The following is a 27026-nucleotide window of genomic DNA, read 5'->3' as shown; positions in this document are numbered from 1 at the left end:
CATGCATCATTGTCATGTTCAATGTTTGTATTTATTATTAAAATTAAGTATTTTTTTTAAAAGATGGTCAGATTTTGTTTACATCTCAGATGGAATCGGAGACACTGAATTTTGCTTGAGGGTCAACATTAAACCAGTGGTTAACCCAACCTGGATGTTTTACAGTGGAAAGAGGAAACCAGAATATCTGGACCATAACCATCCCTGTGCAGAGAGAACATGCAAGCTGAAATCATTGTTGAACAATTATCATCAGATATTGATTTCCATCTGGACTTTAGCAGGACATCTGGCACAGATGTGTTTTTAGTTCGTCTCCTCTCTCCTTTCCAGTCAGATCCAAAGAAATCCGGTCTGGTACGGATCTTTAAAGGAATCCAAAAACTTTTTTAAATTTGACACAACAACCATTCCTGGTTTAACAATTACTTTTATTTATAATAAAACTCAGTAAAATTCCCTTTTATTTACAGAAACTGTATAATTTGTGTTTACCTTGTTCCGTGTCTCTAATACATTTAAACAGTATAAAACAAACAGCAAATATGCAGCAGATCCGTAACAAAGCTCATTACAGCAGAAATGTTCCTGGAAGACTCCACCCTATAGACCATTTAAAGTAGTTTGTTCTCTGGACTTTTGGGAGTCCCTCAGGGAAGCATCTTGGAACCACAGAACATCACCATCCTCAGATTTATCAACCTTTCATGAATCTTCTGTCTCTTTTTAAGAGCGACATGTTTCCACTCCCAAATCCAGTATATGTTGAAACGCTGGAAATGATCAAATGATTCCTTTGAAACCAGAAGAATAATGACAATTCTTTATGAAAAAAACATTTTAGAAATTAAATCTGAACTGATCCGGTGTTTAACACGATGAATCCGGATAAACACAAATCTGACACTGACGTAAAGGAATGATCCGAACTGACTGATCCCATTTAAATTTTAAAATTCCAGATATAGGTTCACTTGATCTTCATGCCATTATTGGCCTCTACGTACATGAAACTGACATTAAAGTGTAGAACCTCCTCCTGACGAAGCAGATCTTCAACATGAGCTTCATGCTGTAACAGCCATCTACTACTGGTGCATTTCTGAAGAGAACTTGTCCTTTGTTAACTTGGGTCAGTGCAACATGGAGGTTCTGGAAGGATCCCAGGGACTTTAGAGCAGGTTCCAATGTGATTCAGGTTCTACGCTCCAGCTTCTACTGTTTGGACTTTGGTTCTACAAGGGGCATTCTAGGCAGTTCGACAGATATTCCTCAGAAGGTTCTAGAGGTTTCTCTCAGGTGTGCAGTTTCCAGGAGGTTTCCAAGCTAGAGTCTCAAGTAGAACTCAGTCTGTGATGTCTCTTTAGCAGTTCAGGTGACTCTAGGTCCCCTTGGTTTGGTTCTTCAACAGAAACCTCTTTCAGAAGTATCAGAACCAGAGTTTCTGATGGTATTAGTCCTGTGGTTTTAGGTTCCTCCCTAATAGAGAATATACGCTTGATGTCCTACAGGTTTTGAGACATTGTTGTTCAGTTCAGCATATGTTGCCAGAAGGTTCTGGAAGGCGACAGTGGACCACCTCCTACGTCTCAGTGAAGATCTCATTGAATTTGTTGAGCATGAGCTCGACGATCTGGCTCTGGAAGACCATGTGTACCGTCATGTTGGCGGACTCTATTTGCGGCCGGAGCAGCGTGGGCCCAAACACGATGGCGACGCTCTGAACCGACATCCTGTTGGAGTCTTTGTGGTCGATGACCCTGAAACATGCAGAGATGGAGGTAAGAACCAGAGGAATCCTGGTTCTGCTTCTGCTTCAGAGCGGTTGGGCTCACCTGCGCAGGTGTTTGAAAAGCAGCTTCATGGTTTCGTAGTTAGGCAGCGGCAGAGAGCGGACCAGGTCCTTCGTGTAAGAAACCCTCTGGCTGTAGTCAGAAAGTTCTGCACAGACACAAAGATGGATCAAGAGGTCCGTTTGGACTCATCCGACACAATGGTTGTTCCTCAAACACTAACAGCTTTTAAGGTAAAACTACAAACTAATTCTTTTTCAGTTTTCACTGTGGGAATATGAAGAGTTCGGTTACTTAAAAGGATTAAAAAAAATTCTACCAAATCAGCAACGTTCAGAATGTCTTAGACAAAGCAGTGTGTGGTAAAACATAAAGCTCAAAGAGTTTTTTCCTCATATTTATCAGTTAGATTATGAGATCATTAACAAATGTGGTCTGGTGTGTGTGTGCGTGTGTGCGTGTGCGTGAACTAACGGATGGCGGCGATGAACTTGTCAAAGCAGCAAAAGGGAAACAACGGTTCTGGAAGCTCCCTGAAGAAGAGCTTCAGTGCTCCAGTGATCACGTGGATTTCCTCCCACTGTCCGTCCTCCAGGTCCAAATGTTCCTCTGCAGGGACACACAACCAGAGTTAGAGGGACAACCTCCAACCAACTGTGTTTTCAAGCTTCTTCTGGACTTTAACTCCTGGTACTATTGATGCATCATCAAGTTCTCCTGCAGATCATTCTCCATATTTGTTCTAGTCTAGAACCTAGTTTAAACTGGGTTTATTGTTTCTGTCCCAGCCTGATGGATCCCTTGGACAGAAGCAGCAGGATTCTAGTTACCATGATCGGCTTTATGTCGGAGTCTCTGGATCACAGCCAGGTTCCCGCTCACTCTGTAGATCCCATCAACATCCAGACCTGAAGGAACGGGAATGTTGAGGGGACAGAGAACAAGGTGAGGTCAAAGATCAGAACAAAAACATATTCTGCTAAAGCAAAATCCTCCTGATTGAACCGCTGATATTCCATACTGGTACAAGAAGTAAAACAGTTTCCCGATGTTTGAAAACAGAAAAAAAATCACCAATCGGGAGACACCTGTCCCCACCTGGACCAAACCTATGGAAACTGGATCCAGTTCTGATGCTGTTTTTCAGTTTGAAAACAGAACAAACTTCAGCTTTCTGAGTTAGGATGGTTGAAGGGTCTCAGCTTGAAGTTCTCTGGCTCCCTCTGGTGGCTTTTTGTTGTAACTTCAGGTAAATTGATATGACTTATTACCATTATTATTATTATTATAAATTTTAGGTAATTATATTATTACTATCTATTTATTTATTTTATTTAATATCTTCTGTAAAGATTTCACCCAGATGATGTCACAAGCTGCTGAATTTAATGTATTTCAGTTGGTAGGAAAATAATTAGATGAACTATTGAGAAAAACAATCATGAAATTATTTAAATTAATTCTAGATTTTCACACTGATTATAGCTGAATTTATTATTTTTAACTGTAGGGAAACAGTAGTGATCAGGTAGGGAAAGTAACAGATTTCTAGAACTTAGTTTTCACCAGGAGCATATTTTAAACTCTAAAATCGGCTTTAACGATCCAATCCAAGAGGGAATATTTTTATTTTTGGGAAGGTTTATAATTGATCACCTCTCCTCTCCACCGTTTTGATGCATTTCTCCACAAACTTGGGAACGATGGAGTTTTCCCTGTGACAGAGAACGTCCAGGTGGCAGCCAAACACGTTGTCTGCAGGAGAAAATCACTCAGTCACAGCGCGAAATAAACATTTCATAAACCAAATGCAGAAACATAAATGTTTATTGTATTTTAACACTAAAATGAAGAGCAACAGGACCAGGAAAAATCCTGAAGCTTCCTGATGTTTCCATCAGAAGTCTAAAAAGCATCTGAATGTATCTGGAAGAATAATAAGTCCCCTGATGTTCCTGTTAGCTGATCATAACTGGGTCGGTGTTCTGGTCCATTCCGTACCTCGGATGTATCCCTTCTCTTTGACGCTCTGCAGCGTCGGTCTCCTCTGCAGGAAGCGTCTCAGTTTGCTCCGGATCCGGCTCTGCTCTGAGTCTGCTCCTGAATTGCTCCTGGTGGCTGAAAAAAACCACAGGAGAAAAATAAACATGGGCCTCAACTTTGGGAGAAACTAAAGCTAAAGAAGCTTTTATTTTGAAGGAACCACCATATCTGAATTATATCCAGCAGCTGGATTTATTTTAACATGATGGATAGTTTCAGAAAGACTCACATCCCCTCTTCCTGTCCTCTCTGTCCGAGTCGTCCTCATCTTCGCTTAGATGCTCCGGTTCCTGAAAGAAGTTGCAAAACAAAAAGTAAAATTAATGCAAGAACCACAGGAGTGGAGTTACTTAGTCCTGCAGCTCTAATCTAGACTGGAACTCTAATGGACTGGAACATTATCAGGAAGATACATCAGTGTATCATCAGCATAACAATAAAACTGGGCACTCTCTACATGATATTTTCAGGACACAAAAATATGTGAGAGCCTTGAATTTCTTCTTGTTACCCCCCTGTAACGTCTGTATAAAACGTGACGTACAATATACAATTAATTCCAAACCTGATCCCAAAACGAGTCGCACGACTGGAAAAATGGCTTAAAATGGGCCAAGAAACACAGTGAGAACCAGCTTAGAAAAAACAGCTGCATTCCTGTATGAGGAAGCCAAAGAGAAAGAGAAAAGGACAGGTCCAAGTGTGGGCCCTTGAGGCACACCACAGGTAAGGAAAGCTAATCCTGTAAAACCTCCGGTTGGATAAAGAAGGGGTGAGACGCTGTAAACCACATGGAGCCCAGCCTGTTCTAAGTGGTCCAACGAGGCATCATGAACAGCACCAGAAGCTGCTGGTAGATCCAACAAAACTAAAAGTGACTTTAGGTGGAGCTGGTCTGCCTACAGGATGGGTGAGTTTGGCTGTGTGTTGCTGTACCAGCTGATGAGGCGTCAGCTGCTGGATGGCTTCCTGGATGACTTTGTGCCAGTCTGAGATGATGCTCTCCGTGTCGTACTGGATCAGATACTCGCAGCCCTGACGAGTCTTCAGCTGCACAGACGCATGACACAGTTACCCTCAGCCCACTGACCTGTAACCGTGGCAACAGAGAAGCTGGTGTGGCCTCACCTCCAGAACAAACTTTTTGGAGGACTTGTCTTTGGCGGCCCATTGGACTGACGCTCCTTTCAGGTCCACAGTGTACTCTGGAACAATCTGCGATGCTTTGTTCTGAGAGAAAAGCACAAATCCACCTGATCATCACTAAACCTATCATCTCAGCTCATATTGGGTCTTCTGGAGACGCCATCAGCCTGAGGGAATATCTGCATCTGGTTGGCACTAAAACTGTGATAGAAGAAACTCATCTTACAAATCATTTTATCTGATCTGGATCAGTTCTCCAGGTTCCTGAAAGTCCCTGTAGAGTTCTTCTTCTGACTTTGGCTACAGCCCAGGTCCAGTTTCAGTTTTTTTAGTTTAAGATGCTTAGTTTAGTCCAGTGGTTCTTAACCTTGTTTGAGGTACTGAACCCACCAGTGTCATATGCGCATTCACTAAACCCTTCTGTAGAGATAAATATAAAAAAAAATTTCTCCAAATTCAATACTTTGGGGTGACCCAACTAGAGTCTAGCTGGGTCACCAACTAGAGTCTAGTCGGGTCACCCCAAGATCACTAAGTCTTCTTAAAAGGTAGAGTCTCTGAGAACAGTTCTTCAAAATATAGTCAGTGTTTTCAGCACAGTTGAGCTGACTGTCCAGGAACGACCCAAGGTATTTAAAATTTGCCACAGTTTCAACAGGTTGGCCATCGAGAGAAACTGGAACTACTTTAAGGTCTTGTTTAGATCATTTAATTAGCTCTACTTTCTTAAGAGAATGAAAAATTTATAATAAATAATAAAGACTTTGCAGTATTCTGATTTAGCAATGTAATTATATTAGTTGTGTTACCACCCCCACGCCACTAGAGGCAGTAGTAACTCCGAAAAGATGCACTAAGGAGCAGATTTATAAGTACACCAAAAGCTACAGAATTTGGTAAAAATGGTGAGTTTTGCTGAAGTAATTAAAGATACAAGTTCAAATCCATGCTGAGAGTGGAGCTCCTTCAATCAGTGCTCCTCCGCAGCTCTGATTGGCTAAGAAATGTAACGTGATCCTCTGCAGCAAGTGATGGCAAAGCGGGGTGTCATCACGACTTTACATAGTGTGTCTTTACCTCCGCGGCAGAGGCTCCGCCGAACCCCTGTGACCGACTCATCGAACCCCCGGGGTTCGACCAAACCCAGGTTAAGAACCACTGGTTTAGACCAATGGAACACTCAGGTAAATACAAGTTCCCAACTCTTAGTCTGTTGACTTATAATGTCTAGGCTTGACGTCTAACTTTCATATGATCAAAGAATGACACACATCTCAGATGCTAAGTCCAATCTTTACATGGTTCTGTTTGTTAAAGACAAGATTAGATTTTAACTGGATACTTTCTTTTTTGTACTTTGATTGACACTTGATACTTTGTACCTTGATTGTCCGAGAGTTAAAGCCAAGTTTGATTGTCAGTTATGCCCCATTTCCACTAATTGGTATGTTACCGGCAGTTGGACTCTCACTGAGTAGGTGGGGTTATAAACCCAAACACCTAACACTGCGTCATTCTACAACAAATGTGATTCAAGCTGTGACATTTTTCTGTCTCCCGATCATTGGATGGGGTTGTGTGACGCCAGTAGCTCCACCCTAACCGTGCCATACCATTGTCTTATGGTCCTACAACTGAAGGGGTCCAGAAATGGTGTGGTACAATTTGGTTCTATGGGCCAATTTTACAATGGAAACAGACAAAATGCACCAACCTATGTTGCTCAATGTAAATGGGGCATTGCTGGACTGAAAATGGCCTAATATCGTCTAAAGAAAGATCCAAACAACCTTAATAAAGTATCCAGAACTTATGGTCCAGACTTATGAGATCAAGTTACACACAGAGAAGTCATAAGAAAGGTTGGGTGGATCAGGACTGTCAGGATGGTTCTTACAGTGTTTCCAGCTGGGGAAAATTTGGGATCTTTGTGAAAAGTAAGAATCCCACCATGGAGGACGGTCCAGGACTGAGTCCAGTTCTTCCTGTTCAACAGAAACATCAAATATGGAAAACAATCATCTCTGAGTTCAAACATCACTCAAACAAATTCCCATACACAGGCCAGTCAAACTGAGGCAGAATCAGAACTGAAGTCTCTGGATCTCACCTCATCTTTTTGCCATGATCAACCAATTTGGTCTTGTTAACAATTCCTGCCTTTTCCAGCAGATGGCCCTGAAGAGACAGAGAGAAAGAGGTGAGTTCTCATGTTTCTGCAGGTCAGCTTTGAAATGTGACTCCTTGGTAAACATGGGAGTGGAGAGTGAGAGTCTACCCGAGTCTACCTGAGTCTACCTGACGGCTTTTATCCACCTCAGTCCCTTCATTCAGCAGTCTGCTCGCTTCTGGTATCATTTTCCCACTGATTCAGGAACTTAGAACAATTTCAAAGCAAAGGATTTGATCCGAATCTTTATTAACGCTACTTCTAGACTCCTTAAGGTTTATCAGAGCCTCACCTTTAGAAAAGCATAATGTAGCTTAACAATGAGCCAAAACCAGTCTAGGTTGGTGCTAGAGATGAATGCTGTAGGATTTATTGCCGCCTGAGGCGATCCGATTGAAAAAGGCCTTCAGGATTTAAATGTTGTGCTTTAGGCAAAACAAAAGTAGAATAAGGAAAACAGCCAAATTACAGAGAGGTTTCTGTGAATTAGAAGCTCAGTCTTTAGGAAACATCTCTGTAGGAGTTTCAAAGTGTCAGACTTCAGGTCTTCATAGCTGCTGGAGGAAAAGCAGCTCTGAAGGGGACAAAACCTCTGATTGATGTAAAATTTACACCAAGGTTATGTCTGAAGCAAAAGTGGTATGGAAGCAGGAGGAACGACTTGAGTCATTCATGTTTTAATATCAATAGAGAAGTGAAAGAGCTGATGAGTTAAAATCATGAAATAAACATCTTTATTGTTATTTTTAATTTTAAAGAAGTGAATAAAACAAAGAGTTTTTTTTTTCCCCTTTTACTTCTCTCCTATCTAATTAATCTTCATGTTCTGCAATGTTTTGGATGCTGGTGAATGTCATGGACATGTTGGGTTTTGCTGGACATGTTGGATGTGAAGGGACATGTGGAAGGTTGAGGGATATGTTGGATATTTCTGCATATGTTGGATGCTGCGGAACATGTTTAAGAATGCTGAAGGACATGTCGGATGCAGAAGGATGTGTTGGATGCTGAAGGACGTGTTGGATATTGAAGGACATGTCGGATGTTGAAGGACGTGTCGGATGGTGATTGAAATGGTGGATGGTGAGTGACATGTTGGATGTTGAAGGACATGTTGGGTGGTGAGTGACATGTTGGATGGTGATTGAAATGGTGGATGGTGAGTGACATGTTGGATGGTGAGTGACATGTCGGATGTTGAAGGACGTGTCTGATCGTGATTGAAATGTTGGATGTTGAAGGACATGTTGGATGGTGAGTGACAAGTTGGATGGTGAGTGACATGTTGGATGTTGAAGGACATCCAACATGTCATGTTGGGTGGTGAGTGACATGTTGGGTGGTGAGTGACATGTTGGATGGTGAGTGACATGTTGGGTGGTGAGTGACATGTTGGATGGTGAGTGACATGTTGGATGGTGAGTGACATGTTGGATGGTGAGTGACAAGTTGGATGGTGAGTGACATGTTGGATGTTGAAGGACATGTTGGATGTTGAAGGACATCCAACATGTCATGTTGAGTGGTGAGTGACTTTGTCTGATGGTACAAAGACTACATGTACCATCAGGGTTCTGATGGTACATGTAGTTGTTATTCAGTTTGGACCAAACTGCTGAATGAAACAGAGCCTGACTGGAGAAACCAAACAAACCCTCCAGAACCACGAGCAGAACCAACATCAGAACAAATCCAGCAGTTCAGAACTGTTAGCTGACAGGATGAATGGTTACTGATGGGCGGTTAGTGGGATTAGTGGGAAAACACTCAGAAACTTTCTGGGCAAAAGTCTTACTGCCAGAGATGGACATTTTCAGAAGGAATTCGGGTCAAACTTCTTTGGTTAAAAATATTTTAGATTAGAGCCGCAGTGCTGCGTTTACACAGCATGAGGCGCTAGGACGTCTAAGCTGCCCAAAAAGTTCCCTACTGGTAAAAAAGAAAAAGAGATGTTAGAACAAATGTTAGTACATTTAGCTACGGCGCCTTGAACTTCCACCAGCCTTTCAGAACCTACATGGCGCTGGGGTTTGCCTGTGCTGTTGTTGGACAGGTTCCTCCTCAGCTTGAGCCTACTATGAAACTGGAAGGAGGAAATAATGGGATGAGTCGACGGATGAATGAACAAGTCAAGAAGTCAGTGAACACATGAGCGAGTCTGGAAATTAATGTATGCTTTAGTCAATGAGTCAATGAATGGCTGAACAAACTGTTACATGAATAAACAAGTCAAGAAACATCTGATGAAATGGGTCAGAAGATCAATGAACAGGTCTGTGAGGGCCTAATGGGAACTGAGACAGGTGAGTTTGTACCTGCGGACTGTCAGGCGAATGCTTCCTGGAAGCGTCCGTGAGGTCCGAGGATATCCTTCTGTGTCCCGGAGAAAACATCTGGAACACAGCGGGAATGTTAGGGAAGAACGCCTGAGAACCATTCTGGATCAACATGTTTCACTCACATCTTCAGCGATACTGTGTCTCATGATCCTGACTTGTGAAGCTCCTCCCTCCGCAGGGACTCCATTACCCATCAGCCTTTGCTGCAACCCAATAGAACCACCTGATCTCAGCAGGTTGTTGGGAAGACAGGACTGATGTTCCTGTGATGTGACTACTCACCTCCTGCTGCTTCTGCTGGCCGTCCAGCTGGGCTCTGGGAATCTGCGGGAGCTGCTGGGAACATAAACTGGAGGTCAAACCAGAGAAAGGCAGGGAATACTGGGAAACTCTGAAATTCCTTCGTACCGTAAAGACAGAGTCTCCATTGTTGTTGTGTCTGTCCACGGGATAATCTGGCTTTGGTAGAGGAGGCTTCAAACCATCAAACAAATAATCATTAAAGATGCTCAATTATGCTTCCTTGAACAGGTTAAGATACGTCTATGGTCTATACAAAATATGTTTATTATATTTTTTGCACAAAAGCATTCTTAGATAATGATATTTTATCCTGATCAGGTTAGATTGACCTGTTTTAGGGCCTTTTGTCACTTTAAATCCAAATAAGCTGCTGCTGGCCACGCCCCCCAACTCAACGTTTACACTCTGATGTAAAAATGGCTGCAAACAGATGCGCAAATATACATCTGTACATCTTTGAAAAGCAGAAGTGGAACCTCCTGCACAACCAACTAGAATGTAGCAAGTGGTTTCTGGATGGTAAGTGAACAACAAAACACTTGTCTATTCCAGCAGCCATTGTACAGAGGGCCAGAACCCCAGTGAAGCTCCACTGGGGTTGCCAAGTCACAGGTGGAACTCTGCTGAGGTTGCTAGGTAACGAGCTGGGGTTGCTAGGTCAGAACCAGTGCCTACTGATTTGTGATGTAACTTTCTGAAGGTATTTGAAGTGGCTCATTTTCCCAGAAACAAAAAAACATGAATTTATTGCCAAACAACAACTGTGTGGTTTTTTCAGAGGCAGTTCAGACCGAAAATGGAAGTACAAAAATTTGCAAAATGTGAATTTTGCATAATAAATCTCCTTTGTAAGCCAAGTCCAGACTACACCCTGTTTCAAAGATAAACCTCTCATGCCAACTGCTCTTAAACTAAAGTAATCCAGGATAATCTCAGGCTCGTACCTGGACGTCGTCCTGGTTTCTGCTGCCTGTGGATCCAGCAGGAGATAATGGGGATGTTGGGTCAGGGAGAGCCCAGGATGTGGTTCCTGTTTTATGGTTGTGGTAGTAGACTCGTCCCGATGTTTCGTCCAGCAGCTCCTCCCACTCACAGGAACCCTAAGAGGAAGAAGAACTGGGTCAGACACCAGGACCGCCTGCTGCTACCGATCAGGGAGGAGCTGTGGTACCTGAGAGGAGGCCGGAGAGAGCGGACTGGACAGGTCCATGTCTCCGGCTGGCGTTTGGCCTCGGTGGTCCGACCAGGTGGTCTGTCTGGTCAAAGGGTGGTAAAAAAACCTCCTGCCGCTCTCCTGATCAGTGAAAACCTGAGCAAACAGGAGCACATACCATCATTCTACACTTTATATTAATATTCAGAATGTCATGAAATTATTAAAATTGATTCCTTTTCCTTTTATTTTGTAAATGTACAGGGGCTGATGACCTCAGGAAACATTTATTAATATCTTTAAAATGATAGAGGCGCACAAATTTTGTTTGATTTGCAGAAGGTGGAGTCCAACTTCACTGAGGTTCCTGGATAAACTAGTCTGACGCAGGGACAGAGGCGTCTCATTACTGACATGTCTGAGTAAAACGTGTTCCTTATTAACACCTGATCCCTGCAGAGGAAACCTGATGATCTCAGGTAACATCTGATTAAACTTTAATTATTTCCGTGTAACACGAACTCAGCGCACAGGAGGCTTACACTCAAGCTGTATTCAAAACAGAAAACTTCCAAGTTTAATCAGATTTAACAGATTTTTCCTTAAATCCTCTACTTGTTACCATTTTTCTGCATTTCCACCAGCAGCTTCCTTAATGTGCCACAGTCATTTGTCTTTATCTCACCTGCCATTCGTCTTGTGGGCTGAGAGGAGAGGCGGGGCTTATCATGTTGGAGGAAGAGCTTGGAGATAAGAGGGCGTGGCCTCCTTCCGATTGGTCAGGGTCTACACTGGTTGGGGTGGAGATGGAGATCTGAGGAGTAGAAGTTTTCTTGAGGGAGCAGACGTTGGCGTAGATGGGCGAACTAGGGGAGAGCGAGCTTTGCTCCTAAAGAAAGACAGAGAGAGAAAGAAAAGTGTCATTATTTACAGAATGACACTTCATGACAACTGTCATAAACATTCATAAAGACTTCTTTATGTTCATGACAGGTGTTATGTCATGTTTATGACAGTGTCATGTCAGTCTTATGCACACCCCTACAAATAAAGTGTTACCAAGACGGCTTCAAAAGCAGGAAGCAAACTACAGCACAAGGCATTCTGGGTAAAAACAAACAAGAGTTTTGCGCTAGCAGGAGAAATGACTCTTGGTCTTTTGCCAAAGACAAAAGATAAATCTTACAACCTATTAAATCTGATGTAACTCCACTGTTGTTTACATTTTGTGATTAAAGAAGTAAAGCTCAATGTGTTTTTGTGGTTTCCTTCACTGATTATTGGTGCAGCGCCCCCACAGGCGAGGGGGGGAACTGGTTGTTCATATGTTGTGGTTCGTTTGAGACAATGCAGAGTAAAAACGTATCCCAGCAGCTGAAAATGTAACAAATGCTGCAACTTTCCCCAATAAACCAAGTCTATCGGACTATCAGGTGTGGAAACACCGTTAGTTTTAGTTTCACCAAACAGGGATCAGGTCACCTTGGTGCCATTTTATAATTGGTATCTGTATTATGTTTTTATGCCGTAAAGCACTTTGAACTGCCTTAATGCTGAAATGTGCTACATAAACAAACTTGACTTGACTCATTGACGAAGCTGTGATCCCAGAGGTTCAGGGATTTTCATTCTGATCTCTCAACCAGAACCAATCTTCCTCAAATAACATCTTCCCATTTTCTGTGAGGGTAAAATGAACAGGTTTTAATCATTGCTTATCAACAGGAATCTTCTCATTTGGTGAATCCCACGTTTAAGTTGTAAATATGTTGCCCTATCATGTCCAACCGGAGCTTTATTCACCCAGCCCAACTTAAAATGTCCACACATTCATAAATACACAGACCAGTGCACAACTGCGAGGCTATGTGGAGTGAAAAAAAAAATATGGAATCAAACCCACAGCTTCAGGAATGCAAGAAAACTGCCTCTCTCTGAGGTGAACTCGGCCAGTCTAGTTTTGTTTGACTCTCTTTGCCCTTCAGGTTTTGATAGAGTCCACTGTTATCTCCCAGTTCTCCCAGTAGTTCTCCTGGTATGCACCATGAAACCCCAACATGAGGTGAAGAAGGTTGGGGAGCATCAGCTGTTCCTAGAATAGTGGTGGCACCAAGTTGCTTCAATTCTTTCAACAGACTTTTGCTTTGAATAGTAACTACGATGTGTAGGACTCATGTCCTACATCTATCATAAAGGGCAACTATTGTATCCCCTTCTCCAACATCTTTCTAACCAGACGGCCAAACAGAGATTTAAAGAAGAGCGACAAAAGCAAAGGAGGTGGATTAGCAGTGTATGCCAACACCTGATGGTGTTTCTGTGGAATATCATTTCTGTCCCTGAATGCATATATCATGGCAGTCTTAATCTACTCTGAGTGGCTCTGCTGAAACTCTAAGTCAACTGCTCTGAACTGCACCTGATTAAATGCTTAAATTGTCCATTTGAAATGTTCTGGTTCTAAAAAAAATGATATTTAATCTCCAGATGCAGAAAATTTAGCAAACATGTACATTTCTGTTGAGTTCTGTTGTTTAACATGATGTTTATGGAGAAAATCAAAGCTTGAAGTGGAGTTTTTCTCAACTGCTGCAGAAAAATCCTGTTCTGAGCAGGATCTCTGTCTGCCTGGGTGGATGGAGCTGCAGACCAACAGGAAGAACTCCTCCCATGTTGTATAAACACAGAAGCAAATTATTCCCATTTTCATCAAATGGTAAGAGCTGACTGAATATCTCCATGCGGTTTTAACTCAAGAAACCCAAACAGGAACTTCACATTTTCATTCAAACCGATCAGAACTTCAAACCAAACAGCTTCTGAGAAGATTAGCTTCTCCATCTGTGACTCCATACTTTATACTTCAATTACCTTCTGTTGTTGTGGGTCATGTGATGAAGCAAAGCTACAGCAGCTCATCATTTAGTTTGTCTCAGTTTTCGCTCTATAACAGTAAATCCCTCCTGGCCTGGTACAAAGTCCAGACTTCCTGCCGGATCTGTTTGCAGCTGCAGACTGAGGCTCTCAGAAACAAAAAGCATGGATTAAAGCTGAACCAAGGAGAGCCCAACAGGAAGTCGACTCACCTGTCAGCATCCCTCTGTGTTTGTCCTGAGGTCTGGGATACATTAACCTCCATCAGGAAACTTCTCATCCTGTCTCTGATCTGCCTGCAGTGGAGCTGGGTCATGCTGCCAGACTCAACGGCTCTACCAGTTGTAGCTCCGCCCCCTCTCTATTCTCCTGTGAACTTAAGTCCCGCCCCTACTGAACCATAGGCAATGTCACTTTTTTTAGGCTTTAGGTCTTCAGGATTTGTCTGAACTTGACTCTCATTCATTGTCCAAAAAGTCTTCCTGGAAGTTAAGTGCTGATTGTTTCCAAGAACTCACCCAGGAATCTTACATCTCCTATATAACCTTCATGGAAACGTGAAAATGCTCCAAAGAACCAGAATCTCTTCAAACATCTGCCTCACAGAGACATGGAGCTCCATCAACATTTTGAGGTTAAATGAACAAAAACACAGAAAAGATTCCAAACTGTCAGTCTTGATCAAACCAAGTCCTGAGTCCTGCAGCTGCAAAAAAGCCCAAATCACTACCTATCCACCGCCGTGCTTTGCTGCAGAAGGTCTGTGTGCCAATCTGCTGGGTTTGGTTTTCTCCAAACATGGTTCTCTGCATTATGGTCAAAGATCTCTACTTTGGTCTTATCTGTCCAGCGGACAATGTCCCAGAACTACATTCGTTGCAGCTTTGCAAACTGAAGTCCTGCCACCATTTTGTTTTTGGAGACAACCCTTCAAGCCTCCACCTACACTGGTTCACTGTTTTCCAGATAAACTTGGTCCAAAGCGTCAAAAATGGCTGTTATTGACAATTGTGTGACAAAAATTGCATCATCAAGATCTTTTCTCAACAATAGACTCGGGTCAAACTACTTTGTTACGTCTTTGTGTGAAGTGTGACAGCAATGCTAGTACTTCTGCTTCCACTATCCAATTTCTGTTCTGTGACTGCAGATGACACGAATATTTTTGTTTTTATCCGAAACGGTGAGGAATTATTTACATCTGTACAATTCTTCACTAAATAATTACAAAGATTGTCAAATGGCTAAAAACACCTGAATGGAAACTGCAACGCCGTTGTCTATAGAGGAGGCTGTCTGCAGAAAGGTGGCGCTCTGTTTGTGACTGTTTCATAAAAGTAAAAGGAAGATCCAAGGATCCTGCGCCATGTATGAAAACAATGTGGAAATGCTAATGTCCCGCAACCATGTGACGAAGTGAGGCAACAGCATTCTAAGTGAACCTTTTCAGGGTTTGTCACAGTTGTGTTGGAGACTGCCTCAGACCTGCCTATGTTTCCCTTCCGCCCCATGTTACAAACTATCTGATCATCTTGAAAACACAAACATGTGGTATCAGCGTGATCAGATCCTCAGGGAGCTGCAGTCTGTTTACCGCCTTCAGGAAGCTTCTGGTTGCCACTGAGAACCAGCTGCTGGAGATCTGAAAGTACTTGGTTTCACACAGATGATCCCATCAGTCTTCATAAAGTCACATCTTTCATCAACAACCTAAAAACCTTCTCGTAGGTTCTCCTTAACTCTGATTTATCTGATCTCCTGACCTTTTGGACCATGTGAGATCTTACAAATAACAGCGCGAACATAATTGGTTGACCTTGATTATGCTGCCCCCTGCTGTTGTTCAAAGCAAAATCTATATCTGAGTTCTTCAGCAGGGTCCAAAGACATAGCTCAAGAACCAGAATGAGTCATGGTCATGATGAGCAGAAAAAGATCTTATCTGAAGTCACTCACCTTCATATCAATCTCCCAGTGGAACACCATCATCATCTGAATCCACAGTTCCCAGTAACTGCTCCAATCAACAACCAGTCCTTCCAGAAACAGGTCAGTTTAACTGCTAGTGCAGTCAATAACTGCACCGGTCACTAACTGGTCAGGTCAATAACTGGTACCACTAAAACCTAATCCAGTCAATACCTAATCGTCTAAATAGCTGGTCCGCTCAATAGCTGGTCCAGTCAATAGCTGGGATGGTCAATAGTTTTTCCGGTCAAAAGCTGATCCGCTCCGTTGATAGCCTGGTAAAAGTGAGTCAGTTCAATACCTCGTCCATTCAATAGATGATCAGGTCAATAACTGGTTCCACTCAAAAACTGGTCCAGTCAATAGCAGGTCCGTTCATTAACTGATCAAACAGAACATGCTCTGACCTAGTTCAGGCTGACCAGGAAGAGCTGCAGACGATCCACCAATCAGCAGTGACAGAACTTTGACCAGGAAGATTTTGGTCCTGCTGCTGGAAGGAAATCCCTGTACAGATACCCGGAAAGGTAATAAATGTTTGCCCCACTACAGCTGATTTACAGCAACAGCCCTGGTGGATCCACTGGGAATCTCATAAACAACTCCAGGTCCAAGATACAGGCGAAACCAGGTGACCTACTGTCCGAGTCCAAAGATCGTCACGTGAATCAATAAAGGAAATGAGCTAATCAGTGATCAGTTGGAATCAGACCAACTGGAGGTAAAAACATCAACATGGAGCAAATTTAGATCAGAAGAAAACAGAACTTTACACAAAGCTAGTCATAAACCAGAGATTTAGCTGAGGCAGCTCATTAAGGACAACTCGTTAAGAGCTCGTTAGGAGAAGCGCTTGTTAAAATGATCATTTTATGGTATGTCAACTTGTTAAGAAAAATACTAACTACAGATCTCTTCCTTCATATTTTTCCCTACTTGATAAGAAATATAGTAAAGATGTGTCATTGATTACAACAATATAATTTCATTTGATTAAGATATATATTTGTCAATTTAGAAAGTTCTGCTAATATACAATTATTTGTTTCCATATTGGGAACTTTGGGGTAAAATAACTGTACTTCCCTTAGATTTTCCTTCAGAATCATTAACTCCTCAGAAGCATTTGGAAATAAAAAAGAAAACTGGCAGTAGAGAAAGCTTTGACTCAGTTTCCCACAATGCAACACATGCCATCTTTAAGACCAGCTGAATGAAGCTGGGAGGTGAAGTTCTGCAGCTTTCAGCGTTTTACTCAGAGAACACATTCTGGGTTCTGGTTCTGTTCCCCTTCTGACCTGCAGGTGTCGCTGCACCGTCACCGCTGCCTCACGCTGTCTGTCCTCTTCCTGTCAGCTGTGACATCACTGCTTCCACCTGACCTCATCACATCCTGTTCTGACATCAGACGTTCTACACCGAGACCCTGAACTTGTCCAGAACCAGGTGCAGAGCTAGAATCATCCAGAACTTGCTCATCCTTACAAACATCCTGCTCTGACTGGATCAGAAAAACTACATAAACAGCAGCGGATAAATCACACTCTGTTGTTGACTTGGTTCATCTTTAAATTCATGATAAACATCTAGATAAATCCACAGCAGAACCAGAATAACACGAAGCCAGTTTAGGGTTAAACAGCAAAACCTCAGCAGTTTTTTTTGTTTTGTTTTTTTTGCTCTGAGGAGAATAAAAAGAGGAAACAGCTTTTTCTGCTTCCAGCTTCCTGTGCCGACGCTGCAGGAAACAAGCCACGGCTGCACAGAGATTTTATTTTGTAGGGAGACCAGCAGCCTCTGAACATCAGGCTCTGTTTTTCATGCTGCAGCAGATGAAACGTCCAGAACATCAACTCTGATCCTGCTGATCAGGAGGTCAAAAGAATCCAACGAAGCCATGTTGACCTGAGCAGCACACACGGTTTGTTTCCTCCAGATTCCAACAGGAAATCAGGATCATTCAGGAAACACACACAGGAACTAAATCTTCAATCTCAGCACGCGTGCTGCATTCAAGGACCTGTCTGGGTCAGGATGTGTTCAAGGACGACAGAAAAAAGATGTGCCACAATGTTCCCACATGGCCAATCAAAGCTACTGACATTGCAGAAGGCCATTGGCTGACAGAGTCATGTGACATCAGCTCACAAACCAATGACCAACCTGCAGTGATTACTGATCAGGTCCGACTGAAACAGCAACTTTAAATGCATCATTAAAAACTGCTGCAGATCGGAGTAGAGATTTGAGAAAATCTGAGATTTGTGTTTGTATGTGGATGTGCAAAAAATGGAGATTTAAGATCCCGTGAATTACAGTCTACAACAAATAATGCACCATTATATTAGTAATTGACATTGTCTTGTGTTTAATTATCTTTATATTCAAATACTCGAATTAAAAGTAGTTCAAACTTCATTTCAGTCCACACAAATAAACCCCCGGTGGCCATGTTTAATTCCTAACAGGAAGTTGGGTTGTTTTGAAGCATTCTGATTGGCTGATATAGGTTTTAGCTTAGCACTATACTGCCCCCTACAGGCTTGGAGTGTTTAAAACAATGCTCAGGGTGGATGTGGATGAAAACGTTTCTGAAACCTGAATCACCAGAAACATGTCTGGAAAATTAAAACCTAAATCAGGCAGGAGGCAGAATAAGTGGGCAGATCTTACCTTTGAGGAGGGCGGAGCCGCAGCAGGAAGTGAGGACTCAGGTGCTGCTGATGGAGCCTTCTGGAGGCTCAGAGCCTCCAGGTCCAGATTCAGGTCCTGGATGGACTCGTAGATGTGGTGACCTCGACACTCCTCCTCTTCCTCGCTGCTCTCTGATGTTGTTGCCTCCTCAGGCACCTCCTCCTCTTCCTCTGGCTCCTCTTTTTGCTGCTTGTTGTCATGACGACCCTCAGACGTTTTGCTGTGAGGGGGAACCACGGGCATCTCCACATGGATGGGCTGGTTCTGGTGCCGGCTGGATGTCCGCGGGTCTGCCGGACTGAAGCTGGGAACCCGCGGTTTCCCAGAATCCTGTTGGTCCTCATGGTGCCCCTTGACGTGGGGCTGCTTTTTACTGTCAGCCATGTTTGTAGTTCCAGTGGAAGCTGTGGTTCCGGTCTCAGCAGCACCAGCAGAGTGGTTTGTACGGACCCTCGGCGATACATGTGCCAGGTCCGGTAAGTCTAGAGGTACGCCGAAAGTGGACATGCGGTTCTCATTGCGGTGGTGCCGGTTGGAAGTGTCGGGTCTGAGGCGGATCGTCACCTCATCATTTTGCTTGGTTTTGCTTCCTCCAGGCTCCTCCAGACTCTTTGGAACCGGGACAGGAACAGGAACAGGAACTGGAGCCACCACAGGATGAGGGACCGGATCTGGACCAGGTTTGTCAGCAAAGTCCAATAGGGACGGGAAGTCGGTGGGTAACTCCTTGACGTACTTGGCCGGGATGTAGAAGGCTTTGGAGCTGCTGTCGTTCCGGACATGCCACCAGTGGTCGTTGGTCTTGGCCAGCAGGACGTAGCGCTCATTGGGTTTGATGGTGACCAGAACCCCGTTCTGATCTTTGTACTCATACTCAAACTCCACCAGAACCAGACCAAGACCTGGAAAGTTAGATTGCATTTAGGCCTTTTCTACAAACCTGCTCGGTCAGAACCTCTTGGGTCCGGTTTGCTTCTACATGACTAACACACTCACCTTTGCTCGGCACCTTGGAGGTCGCTGCCATTTTTCCCTCCCTGATCTCCCCAGGCCCCGCCCCCTCAGATAGACGGCCCTGAAGGTGAGGGGTCAAAGGTCACCGCTGATTCTCAGCGGCCCTAAAAGGAGAGAACATGAAATTAGCGACAACAGATCCAACAATCCAGAAGCTAAATAATCTGAAAAATTATTTAGCTTCTGTAAATTGATATCAAGTTATCAATTTACAGTTGATAACTGTAAATTATCAACTAAAACATCTTATTTTCAGATATGTTGGTTCTAATCCACCTCTTCATGGATTGTGAGCCATGATCCTTCACACAGCAAATTTTGATACTCAATTTCAATTTTTTAGCTGAAATACGTTTTTTGCGTGGTTTTTCTTTCTAATAATTAAACCCGACTGAAAACAGACCTTTGTTTAATACCCCAAGGCGACCGGCGGACCAAAAATGCAAACTCAGGTCCCTACAAACCTCGGTCTCGGTTCGGCTGAAGTCTGGAATGGTTCGAATTCATGTGAAGGTCAAGCGGATGAAAGAGCGCTCCAAATGTAGGAAGTGAACTACAGCGCAGGGCATTCTGGGTAAACACAACCGAAACAAACGCGCTCGTCTAGCGGTAGCAGGAGAAATGGCCCGTAGTATTGTTTACATTTTGTGAGGAAGGAAGTTGCTCTGAGTGTCTTTTTCTGAGGTGTTTGTGTCGGTGGTGCAGCGCCCCCCACATGCGAGGAGGGGAACAGGTTTGTTAAAGGTTTGTTAAAGGTTTGGTTGGTTTGACAAAAGGAACTACAGCTACTACGCCGTATTAGGGCCATTGTAGACAGCGTGGGGGAAAAAAGAGTACATCTCTGCCAAAAATTAAAAACTCAGAATTTTCTGGAAAACACATTGAAATTTCCCAGTTTAAAAAGTCAAAACATTTCTAGAAAAAAGTAGAAATGTTTTGAGATTAATCTCAGAAATATTCTAGAAAAAAATCTTGGACATTTCTGAGTTTGAAATGTTGAATATTTGTTAAAAAAAATAGAAAACTAAATTTTGAGATCGTCAGAAATTTTAAAGAAAAACATGGATGTTTTAAATATATGAGTTTTAAGCTTTTCTAGCAATTTTTGAACTTTTCAAAGTCAGAAATTTCTTCATTTTTTTCTAGAAAATTTCAAAGATCCAAAAATTTCTGAACTGTTTGTAGCAATCGAACCAATTCTACCAGGTGTTAAAACGCCCTCAGGTTTATGCCTAATAAGCTGTAAGACAAGTTGACACTTAGAATGCTATGTCACGATTTCTGGTCAGTTCCACATGTTCTTATTTTTTCATTTATTTTGTTTTGTATTTGGTTCCGAGGAATTCTGGACCCACAGTTCATTATGGCTCACTCCTTGAGGACCTCCTGATTCAGAACTCATAAAGACTGAACCAGAACATTTAAAACAAACAGCAGATCCCAGAACCAGAACAGCACAGCTGATGATTGTTTTGTTCAGGATTCCTCGAGTAACAGCAGCTGCAAACAGAACCTGTCAGGAATGACAGCAACAAGCCGTTCTTCATGTCAGAACCCGTCTGAACACGCTAACCTCCTCCTGACTTCAGAAACGCAGCTCAGCTGAGACTCGCCTCCGGGTGGCGGTTCTGGTTCTCAGGCTCTCTTTGGATTATGATTGGAGAATAAGATTAAACTATTTAGTTGACATTACCATCTTTTATAATTTCTTTATTTCATGGTTGTTGTTCTTTTACACTTTTAGTATTTATTTTGTTTTGTAGAGCAATTTCTGACTTTTATCCTGCAAACTTGTGACTGGCAGCTAATCTAATGCTAACAAAATGACGAGTTAAAACCCAGCTGCTGTTTTGTGTCTGACAGATTTTCCCGATTTCTCCACATTCCTTCAGATCTTGGACAAAGGTTGGACCTCTGAAGGAACAGGAACAGCTGCAGCAGCTGATCATGATGACAACGTTTGGCCTGGATCCTGCTAGAAAGCGAGAAGCCCATCTCCAGCACTGGAATGTTCCTCTCTGAGTTTTCCTGCCCGGCTGCCTCCGAGCCAGGCACTCTGTCTCACAGAACAATGACAGGAGGTTGATTCCACGCCAGCTCTGTTTACTAAGGGAAGTCCTGCTCTTCCTGTCAGCTCTAAGCCCCGCCTACATTGATATGTGGACACCACCCCTTGATGACATCACGTCGTGCGTTTCCTGTCTTTGTGGAGGAACAATAGTCCAACCAGAAGATTCAGACTCTAGAGAGACTGAAATCTGATTCATATGTGATCAAATGTGAGATCTGGTCGATTTCAATGACCTGTAATCAAAAGGGGCCCCAAGACTAAGGTGAAGTCAAAACAACATTGAAGTAGAGTCCTATTGTTAGGTTGGACCGCAGTCCACAGGATTTGGAGGCCATTGATCCATCCAACCAACCATCCATCCAACCATTCATCTGTTTAACATCCATTCATTCATCCACCCAACCATCCATCATCTCTATCCATTCCTCCAACCATTCCTCTGTTCAACCATTCAGTCATCTATTCATCTATCCATCCATTTCTCTAACCCTCTGTCCATCCATCCATCCATCCATCCATCCATCCATCCATCCATCCATCCATCCATCCATCCATCCATCCATCCATCCATCCATCCATCCATCCATCCATCCATCCAATCAGTCTGATGTTTTCACTATTCACTCTAAAACATCCTGGATCACCAGTTGAACTGAAATCGACCAGAACCTTCTGAAGAATCTGGACCCAGATCTGATCTGCTTCAGGTGTGTTTGAGACTCCATGTTGGAAAGCAGCCACTTCTCACTCTGTTCTCTCACTCACTGTTTGTCTGCATGACACAGCGCTTCCCTTCAGCAAACTGCCATGTAACTCACACACACCCACCCACCCACCCACACACACACACCCATGTCACACACCCACACACACTGCTCTCTGCAAGCAGAAAATAAACAGAGCTGTCAATCATCAGACCAAGGTCGAGGTTTGTGGCTGGAACATCGACCAATCAGAGCAGAGCAAACATTCCTGCAGAGGATCGTTTCCTACAACATGGTGGGATCCACAATGACGATGTGTCATGTGACATCATAGACCCAGTAGCCAATCAGAGCAGAGCACATCTGTCGGAAACCCAACCTTTACCCTGTGGGTGAGTGTGGGTGTGGTCACGCTCAGGACAGAAATAACCGGGTTGAGCTCATAAATCCTTCAGCCGAGTCTTCCTACACAACACTGGAAAACAAACAGGAATGTTGAGAAAGTCCGACCACACGGAGTCGACATGACACCGAGTTATACGTTTACTATCCGACACATGATCAGCTCAGAGACAGAAAGATGAGATGACTCTGGAAGTCTCTGAGCAGAGCAGTTCAGGTGTCAGATTCACCTGTTCGTTCTAAAATTTGCTCAGAAATGTTGTATATTTCTGTTGTTGATGAAGTTCTTCTCTAGAACTTGGAAACTTCCAGCAGATCTTTCTTCAACATGGTTCCTCCAGTTTTCAGGGCCTCAAGTGTCCTCCGTTTTTCATTTCCTGATTTCTTCAGTCCCTCTAGGCCTTTTAAGCATAGATATTGGTCAAACTTGTTCTGGGTTATGACAAACACCCTAATAAAAAAACCTCTAGGAGATCTTCACACTTTCCTCTCAGATTTTTCCAACCTAAAAACACCTTCTGTCTCCTGTTCAGTTCCCTTTAAAATACACTATCTGTTAGAAAACTCTTAACCTCGCAGTCTAAAGGTGTGTTTGCCCTGAAAGTCCAATTCGTTCGGGTAGATGTGAATATTTAATTGAACTATAGTCTGCCTCAGTTTGGTTGAAGTGAACTCTGGTGCCGTTTGAATGGATATGTGTACACCAAGAGGACCAGAAACTGCTCTAAAAGCAGGAAGCAGACTACAGTACAGCAGAGGGCATTCTGGGTAGCTACAACCAAAACAAACGCATGAGTTTATCACTGTGGGAGAAATGGCTCATAGTCTTTTGCCAAAGACAAAAGCAAAGTCCAACAACTGTTAAAATCTGACACCGCTTTAATTTGTTTACGCTTCATGGAGAAGAAAGTTGTGCTCAATGTCTTGTTTAGAGGTTTTGTGAGATTTCCTTCAATGGATTTTGGTGCAGCGCCAACACATGCAAGGAGGGGAACAGATTTTTCCAAGAGTTTGGTTTGTTTGACTCAGTGTAGTGAGAAAGTGAACCGCACCAGCTGAAAGTGTAACAAATGTTGCAATTTTGGTCCAACTCTCGAATCGAATCTACCAGACTATCAGGGTGAAAACACCCCAAGACCAAGGTTCTGAAACCAAAGGAGGTAGACTGTCAGAAGAGCATTAGCTGGCTGCTGTTGGAGTCTCCAAAGCGACCAGAACCGTTTCCTCACAAACACCCAGAACAGAACCCAAGACCTCCAGGAGATTTTTGTTGTTTTTAATGATCCCAGAAACATCATGAAGACTTTCAGCCGTACCACATTTAGAAGAGTGTTTCTTGTTGGTCAAAGTTCAAGGCTAATAAAGTAACCAGTCACCATGACAACTGTAGTTAACTAGCCAACTAATCTGCCCTCGTTAAACCAGAGCAGAGACAGGTCAAACCAGAGAAGTTCTTATGTTTCTGAGGACTCAGGTGAAGTTCTAGCATCTCTGAAGGAAAGATGCTGTGACAGTGATGATTAGTTTGATTTGAAAGTTTAACAGGATGAAGATCTCTTGCTGTAACTGATCATAAACTAATCTGGACTAGATTTAGTTCAACAACTCCTCACACTACATTTTGTTGACAGGTTGAAGAAAAGACGACAAAGCCTTTTTCTTATGTACAGACGTTGATAGCTTTTACATCAGGGTTTTTTCTGAGGTCTGAATGTAGATAAAAAGTTGAGGTATGAGATGAAAAATGATTATTTATACAGATGTCTCTGGGTTAAAACAGGACAGTGACTGTGTCGCTTGTCCACTGGTTGAAATGTTGGTTAGTACATGTGATGGTTCTGAGGTTGGACAGCTACACGTTCTCATCCACTGCTGGCCGAATGAACAATAACCTCTAAAACCTTCTGGTACCTTCATAATCTGATCCGGATTACAGATTAATCTTGGGAGTCCTGCAGTCTGGAATCCATCAGGGATGTTCTCAGTCTTCAGGACTCCTAAAGTTGTTTTCCATGAATCGGTACAATCCCGCCTTGAAGAAGGGGATCTGACTATGAACCAGTTTTTTCAGTTTCCACCTCCAAGGCAAATTCTCCAGAACACAAAAACTCCTCCTGTATAAGCAACACCTCATTACAACGTCAGGAACCCAGGGCGGGTCCAGCAGAACAGCCGAATCTGCACCAAACATCCGATTGTTTCAACTCTCCATTAAATCAGTGTTGGTAAGACCCCTGAAGCTCAGTGGAGAAATTAATCAACTTCCAATCTGAAAGCTGTTGATTCAATTACGACTCCCCCAGCCACTGCACAAGGCATTTAGCCTCCATGTTGCCCACTAACACGTGCATCGTTGAGCAACCAGCATGGAAAAACTCAGTTTTTAACTACAGCTGTCAAAACAGAACCAGTAAAGTCTCTCTTTCCCTCAACAGTAAGAGGGACACTCTTACCAAGACTGTATGGAAAACCCAGATGCTTTATATCTAAGCCAACAAATTCTACAAATATTCTAGATTTTACTGCATAATACAGTTTTCCCATTTTCATGGATATCTTTCGTCCTCTAGAAATCTGGATCTTAAGGCCCTCAAAAACCAGTTCGCAAGACAGTTGGATTTTGTCTCTCTGTTGTGGTTGCCTACGGTTATCTGAACACAGCACAGGGAGGGGAGGATCAGACAAGAACCAGAACACGACTGGATCCACCAGCAGAACCTGGTTGGACCTGTTATTATATTGCAACAAATAAAATAAAATCTTGCCAAGTAATTTTTGTACACTTTCTAGTACAAGTATCTTAGTACACTGGAAATAAGACAGAAATCACTTATAAGTAACTTTTCATTACGGTACAGGAACTTGTTTTAAGTAAATAAGTCCTTAAAATTGATGTGAAAAGTAATAGTTCTATTGGAAAATTATTTCACTTATAAGAAGAAAAATTTCCCAATGTTATAGGTGAAATAGTAAGCCAGTGGAACCAGTACTTTTTCATCAATATTAAATCATTTTTAACAAACAATAAGGTCCTATACTCACTGAAAAGTTACTAGTAAGCTAGTTTTGTCTTATTTCAGGTGTACTGAAATATTTACATGAGAAACTAGACAGAAACACTTGGTTTGTTTTGTGTTTTTGCAGTGTAAAGATGGTTAGAGCTGCAACAAGAAGCAGGATTCAACTGGACCAAGAAGAACCAGCTGTGGTGGAGGTTCCCTGTGACCGGGTCAGATAGGCGCCAGAGGGCTCAGAAATATTGACCTGAACTGCTCTGAAACAACTTCTACTCCTGGTTCTAAAACATTCTTGAGGTCCAGTCAGTTGAAATGTTAAAAAATTAAAGAAGACTGACCCATTAGAGAGAAAAGTAAGACCTTAAGGTCCGTAAGGCGTCTTCAGGAACTCTGCTTCAGAAGCCGGAGTCACATTTCCAGCAGAACTTCCTTGTTCCATGTTCTGCTGGGTTCAGTGTTTGCGGCATAGGAACAGAGAAATGTGCTTGGACCGGTTCCTCTCCTGAACCGTTGCCGTGTCCCATATGAACCCAGTGGTAAACAACACCTGACAGCAGAAAATACATGAAACCTTCCTGATCTCTGGGTCCAGCATTGTACCGGAGAACCCGGGAATTTCTCCTGAAAGCTGAAACGAGTTCAGGCTCAGCGTTGGTCTGAAATCAGAACAGGGTGGGTTTTCTTTCAGCTGAACACACCCGGCCACAGAAACCAGCCAACAACACACAGACAGAACCAGCCTTGAAGCTCAGCAGCAGAGTCCCTGTTAACCAGGCCACAGAACAGAACTTCACAGTCAGGTTTACTGCTGGAAGAACCTCATCTTACTTTTTTCACGTGGGGAAAAACCCCCAACAACTTCTTAATAGCATTTCAGGTGCCATTTCAGCCTAGAATCATCCTATAGTACATTCCTATTGAATCCTGAGGGAGAGAGATGGTTTTACCTGCATAAGAAGTTAGATCCAAACATCCTGGTCCAGTTTTTCTCTGATTCTGAATCTTTCAAACAGGTTCCTGTCTCTGAGGCTCCACCTCTGGCCGACCTGCCAGTCCCAGCATGTCCTCCTCCTCCTCCTGCTCCTTGACTTGACATCCTGTTCTTCAGAGGAATCCACACATGAAGCTGGACTTCAGCCTGAGTTCAACAGCACCATCTTCTGGCTGTGAGTAGGTGGTGCACCTTAGTGTGAGTGTTTGCGCTACACTAGAGCACTGGTGTCAAACACATTTTCATTTTGGGCCATATCAAAAGCATGAATAATGTTCTCAATGGGCAGGTTGTGCCAGAATGTATCGACAAACCCAATAACATCCTGTTAAAATATTAATAAA

General features: G+C 43.0%; 1 protein-coding gene across 4 annotated transcripts; it reads right to left on the bottom strand.

Moving 5' to 3' along the window:
• Window positions 1–410: 410 nt before the first annotated feature.
• arhgap27l (Rho GTPase activating protein 27, like) lies at window positions 411–26762 on the bottom strand. 4 transcript variants are annotated; one of them, XM_014990285.2, is made up of 22 exons: window positions 26639–26762; window positions 19480–19601; window positions 18463–19385; window positions 11633–11836; window positions 10966–11103; window positions 10739–10894; window positions 9900–9965; window positions 9774–9827; window positions 9614–9694; window positions 9468–9545; window positions 9170–9235; window positions 7093–7160; window positions 6880–6967; window positions 4965–5066; window positions 4773–4886; window positions 4066–4126; window positions 3795–3911; window positions 3450–3548; window positions 2624–2701; window positions 2268–2402; window positions 1836–1941; window positions 411–1760 (listed from the first exon to the last, which is right to left on the bottom strand). In XM_014990285.2, the coding sequence occupies exons 2-22, from the start codon at window positions 19508–19510 to the stop codon at window positions 1583–1585; spliced, it is 2943 nt and encodes a 980-aa protein (XP_014845771.2). In that variant the 5' UTR covers window positions 19511–19601; window positions 26639–26762; the 3' UTR covers window positions 411–1582. The 4 variants fall into 4 exon arrangements, with proteins under 4 accessions (XP_014845771.2, XP_014847340.2, XP_087863915.1 ...); XM_014991854.2 differs by having other exon boundaries at window positions 9774–9824; XM_088007789.1 differs by having other exon boundaries at window positions 9774–9965.
• Between the last annotated feature and the right edge of the window lie 264 nt (window positions 26763–27026).

Source organism: Poecilia mexicana, unplaced genomic scaffold, assembly GCF_051168715.1.
Source record: "Poecilia mexicana isolate PSO_F unplaced genomic scaffold, ASM5116871v1 scaffold_8, whole genome shotgun sequence".
Taxonomy (NCBI): domain Eukaryota; kingdom Metazoa; phylum Chordata; class Actinopteri; order Cyprinodontiformes; family Poeciliidae; genus Poecilia; species Poecilia mexicana.
Note: the sequence above shows the minus strand (reverse complement) of the source record. Positions and strands in the feature narration are given on the sequence as shown.

Excerpts from the sequence above, each read along its gene's own strand:
- arhgap27l (XM_088007789.1), bottom strand. The coding sequence starts at position 19,510 with ATGGCAGCGACCTCCAAGGTGCCGAGCAAAG. Across the intron at positions 9,546-9,613 it reads GACACAGTATCGCTGAAGAT|ATGTTTTCTCCGGGACACAG; the intron begins GTGAGTGAAACA and ends GCTGTGTTCCAG. Across the intron at positions 2,702-3,449 it reads CAAAACGGTGGAGAGGAGAG|GTCTGGATGTTGATGGGATC; the intron begins GTGATCAATTAT and ends CCGTTCCTTCAG.